This window comes from Rhipicephalus sanguineus, chromosome 2 (assembly GCF_013339695.2).
Source record: "Rhipicephalus sanguineus isolate Rsan-2018 chromosome 2, BIME_Rsan_1.4, whole genome shotgun sequence".
Classification (NCBI taxonomy): domain Eukaryota; kingdom Metazoa; phylum Arthropoda; class Arachnida; order Ixodida; family Ixodidae; genus Rhipicephalus; species Rhipicephalus sanguineus.
In genome coordinates this window covers 217,634,532-217,639,505 of record NC_051177.1, presented here as the reverse complement: position 1 = coordinate 217,639,505, position 4,974 = coordinate 217,634,532, and the positions used below count along the sequence as shown (strand labels likewise).

Genomic DNA, 4,974 nt, shown 5'->3' with positions numbered 1-4,974 from the left:
AGCCTTCTTCGGACGTTTTCAAGCGTCGCTCGCAAGGAACGGGCGGAGAGGCAGCTGCATTCACGCTTCCAGCTCCCTAACGAGAGCGTCGCTGTCTTCGTCGAAGAAATGAAGCATCTATTTGGTCGAGCAGATCCGGAAATGCCAGAGGAAAAAAAAACTCGGATTCCTTATCAGAGGAGTGAAGGAAGAACTTTTTGCTGGATTAATGCGTAATCCACCGCAAACTGTCTCCCAATTTGTAACGGAAGCTGCCGCCATGGAAAAGATTCTCGATGTGCGGCGGAGACAGTATGGACGCCCTGCTCTGGTAGGCGGTACGTCGCCGGCCGAGCTTAATGCTGTAACCGTCAGCAACCTTCGGGACACCATAAAGGCTGTTGTGCAAGAGGAACTACGGAAGATGTTCCCGAGTTCTTGTCCTCAAGCCGCGACGTTGAGCGATGTCGTCAGACAAGAAGTTCAGCAGGCGCTGGGGACCGGACCATTAGTTCCACCAAGCCAGGAGCCTGAGTGGGCTCCACGAGGACCGCAAATTATGTCGTACGCCGCGGCCGCGCGCCACCCGGTGCGCCCCGCCCAACCGACGTACTCTCCACCGCCACGCCCACAACCAAATGTCTACCGACCTCCTGCCGAAAGAGCCGTCCCTAGAAAGTCCGACGTGTGGAGGACTGACGACCATCGCCCGCTGTGTTTTCACTGCGGCGAACCTGGCCACTTGTACCGTAACTGTTTCTATAGGAACCTCGGAATACGTGGATTTCACGTCGGCGCTTCACGTCCGCAACCTGGTCAAAGGCCAGCTGAGATTGAAGACTATTTGCAGCGACAAAGTTCGCCAGCGGGCCGCTACAGGTCACCATCGCCTTCGTCTCGCCGTTACCCATCACCACACCCTGCCAACACAGGAGCATCACGGGGAAGGTCCCCTAGCCCTCATTTGGGAAACTAAAGACGGCAACCAATGGAGATGTGGTTGCTGCCCGGCGCACCCCTGAAGACCCTCCCCCGCCCGAAAGTCCCAGTGGAGCAACACTACCTGCAGCGTGTGAGAGACACGAGCGACATATCAGCACTAAGTTCCGTCCAAGCCGCAACAATGCACCACGACAGACCTGCAACGCCAAGGTAAAATCGACCGATCTGGCAGTGAAAATCGACAACCGGGACGTAATTGCGTTGGTTGATACCGGTGCTGACTTCTCCGTCATGAGTGCGGTGTTCGCCGATCAGTTGAAGAAGGTGCTGACTTCGTGGGAAGGCCCGCAGGTACGAACAGCAGGCGGTCACGTCATAACACCAAAGGGAAGATGCACAGCTCGTGTGGATGTGGAAGGGCATACGTACCCTACTGTTTTCGTCGTCTTGGACCAGTGCTCTCGGAACGTCATTCTCGGTGCGGACTTCCTTTCGGCAAACAAAGCAATCATAGATCTTCGAGCGCAAACAATCACCCTGTCACCAGATACGGGCGTCACGCGAAATCCAAGTCCTGCATTATCAGCGGCGCTAATGATTCTCGATGAGCACGTCACATTGCCACCACGCTCGAGTGCTGTCATCCCCGTGGGCGCTGACAGCGGCATCTGCGCCGAAGGTTTGGTCGAGGCCAACCAGAGTTTGCTCTTTGAAAAAGGTTTGGCTATCGCCAGAGGAATCGTTCACATCGTTGAAGGAACCGTCAGTGTACTAATCACTAATTTCTGCTCGGAATATCGTCACCTTGCAAAGGGCACCACTGTGGCACTATTCGAGACCATCCCGGGCATAAGCGATGTACTCACGATCGACGACGCACTCCATCCTCGTACACATGACGTGTTCTTTAACGTGAATCCGGCGTTGCCCCTGGAAAGACACGAAAGGCTGCGGAAACTGCTCTATAGCTACCAGGATTGCTTCGCCACATCACCCAAGATCCGCCAGACAACGCTTGTGAAACATCGCATCATAACTGATGAAAATGTGCAACCAAGTCACCAATCGCCGTACCGTGTGTCCATGAAAGAGCGCGAGGCAATCCGGAAACAGGTACAAGAAATGCTTCATGACAACATCATTGAGCCCTCCCAAAGCCCGTGGGCTTCCCCTGTAGTGATCGTGAAAAAACGGGACGGCACTCCAAGATTCTGCGTCGACTATCGCCGACTCAATAAGGTAACGAGAAAGGACGTTTATCCGCTCCCTCGAATTGATGACGCCCTCGATCGTCTCTGCAATGCCAGATACTTTTCATCTATGGATCTAAGGACTGGCTACTGGCAGGTGGAAGTTGACGAAAGGGATCGCGAGAAGACGGCGTTTATTACACCAGATGGACTATACCAGTTTAAAGTCATGCCATTTGGACTTTGCACTGCCCCTGCAACTTTCCAAAGGGTAATGGACACCGTATTGGCTGGCCTGAAGTGGCAAACTTGTTTGGTGTACTTGGACGACATCATAGTCTTCGCTCCATCCTTCGAGGAACACATCAGCAGGTTAAAAGTGGTACTTGATGCACTTAAGGCTTCAGGACTTACGTTAAAGCCCGAAAAATGCCGTTTTGCCTACGAGCAGCTGAAGTTCCTTGGTCACGTCGTCAGTTCTGCCGGCGTTCTACCAGACCCAGAGAAGACAGCTGCAGTTCGAGACTTCCCGCAGCCCCGCGAAAAGAAGAGCCTCCGAAGCTTCCTCGGACTTTGCACGTACTATAGGCGCTTTGTCAAGGACTTCTCGCAGGTCTCCGAGCCCCTGACACGTCTAACGAAAGAAGACAGCTCGTTTGTGTGGGAAGCACCCCAAGAAGAAGCGTTTCTGGAGCTCAAAAGACGTCTTCAAGCGCCCCCTATTTTGGCCCACTTTGACGAGAACGCGGCAACAGAAATCCACACCGACGCCAGCAGTGTCGGCCTCGGTGCCGTTCTTGTTCAAAGGCGGGACGGACGAGAACACGTCATCGCCTACGCCAGTCGATCTTTGTCTAAGGCAGAGTACAATTATTCCACGACCGAAAAGGAATGCTTGGCAATTGTGTGGGCAACTTCCAAATTCCGCCCATATTTGTACGGCAGACCTTTTACCGTCATTACCGACCACCATGCTTTATGCTGGCTTGCGAACCTAAAGGATCCATCCGGACGTCTCGCAAGGTGGAGCTTGCGGCTCCAGGAGTTCGACATATCGGTAGTGCACAAGAACGGAAGAAAGCATTCCGACGCAGATTGTCTGTCTCGAGCCCCGGTTGAGCAACCACCACCGTGTGCAGACGACGACGCCAGTTTCCTGGGCATGATCACCGCTTCCGACTTAGCCGCCCAACAACGGGCCGACCCTGAACTGAACTGTCTCATTGAACATCTTGAAAGAAAACGTACGGAGATACCCAAAACTTTCAGGCGTGCTCTCTTCACACATTCTGCTTAAAAGACGGTGTCCTTGTGAAAAAGAACTTCGACTCTAGGAAGAGCACCTACCTTCTCGTCGTGCCGTCGTCATTGCGTCAGGAAATCTTGCAGGCGTCACATGACGAACCAACCTCCGGGCATCTTCGGTGTACACGAACGCTTTCGCGGATCCGTGAGCGTTACTACTGGCCGCGCATCCTAGAAGACGTCAAGCATTACGTACGGACGTGCCGAGAGTGTCAACGCCGCAAGAGACCGCCAACAAAACCCGCTGGACTACTCCAGCCACTTCAACCCTCAACAAGGCCCTTCGAACAAATCGGAATGGACTTTCTGGGACCCTTCCCCACGTCTACCGCAGGAAATAAGTGGATCATTGTGGCGACAGATTACCTGACTCGCTACGCAGAAACCCGCGCCCTTGCTCGAGCCACTGCTGAAGAAGCCGCCAGATTCTTCGTTCACCAAATTGTCCTGCGCCACGGTGCACCTCAGGTCGTTATCACTGATAGAGGGACAGCCTTCTGTTGCGAACTGATGCAAGCCATTTTGGGGTACAGCCACACCACCCATCGCCGAACTACCGCATACCACCCGCAAACTAACGGTCTCACAGAACGGCTCAACAAGACCCTGGCGGACATGATGTCGATGTACGTCGATGTTGAACACAAAACATGGGATGAAGTGCTCCCATATGTCACCTTCGCATATAATACGGCCGCCCAGGAGACAACCGGGCTGACACCCTTCGCTCTTGTTTACGGACGGGAAGCGACAACGACTCTGGACGCAATGTTGCCGCATGTAAACGAAGGCGACCCGAACCCGGACGTAGCGATATGTCAACAGCGCGCTGAAGAGGCCAGGCAGCTGGCTCGACTGCGAACGGCAACCAAGCAAGCGACGGATGCCCGACACTACAACCTGCGACACCGCCATCAGGAATACACACCCGGCGAACAAGTTTGGCTATGGGCACCAGTTCGCCGACGAGGCCTCAGCGAAAAGCTTCTGCGGCGTTATTTTGGCCCCTACAAAATTGTTCGTCGCGTAGGGCCACTGAACTATGAAATCGTCCCGGATGGTGTGACAGACTCCCAGCGTCGACGTGTGCTGTCTGAAATTGTTCACGTCGTGCGTTTGAAACCCTATTATGCGCGCTGGCAGACATTATGTGCCCTTGTTCCTCTATCTTTTTTGTGAAAACTTCAGTGCTTGCTTTCAACATCGAGGCGATGTTTTTGAAGGGGGGAGCAATGCCACGTGCCATGCCGTTCTGCGCAGCTGCCACTATAGAGCGACAGCCGTCGCGTCATTTAGATAGGCTAGAGCGGACTGCGATTAACTTCCGATGGGCCCATCGTATCAGACAGTGCAGTATCTGATGATAGGTGTGCGCATGTTCTGTGTTGTCTTCTCAGCGCTTAAATAACTGGCAGCACGTAAGCTGTGGGTTGTTTGGTGGAACGGCAGTTGTGCATGGGCACGCCGCTCTGATCCTGTTAGTGTTCCTTTTGTGTCCTAAGTGAGAGGCACAAGTACGCCTCCTTACTAATAAACCTTGTCTGCCGCACCCTCGTCT

At 53.8% G+C, this 4,974-nt stretch overlaps 1 protein-coding gene across 1 annotated transcript; it reads left to right on the top strand.

Moving 5' to 3' along the window:
* Nucleotides 1–1,212: 1,212 nt before the first annotated feature.
* On the top strand, nt 1,213–3,408 carry LOC119382230 (retrovirus-related Pol polyprotein from transposon 17.6). The gene has a single exon (XM_037649942.2). The coding sequence runs from the start codon at nt 1,213–1,215 to the stop codon at nt 3,406–3,408; it is 2,196 nt and encodes a 731-aa protein (XP_037505870.2).
* Nucleotides 3,409–4,974: the final 1,566 nt, after the last annotated feature.

Excerpts from the sequence above, each read along its gene's own strand:
- LOC119382230 (XM_037649942.2), top strand. The coding sequence starts at position 1,213 with ATGAGTGCGGTGTTCGCCGATCAGTTGAAGAAGGTGCTGACTTCGTGG.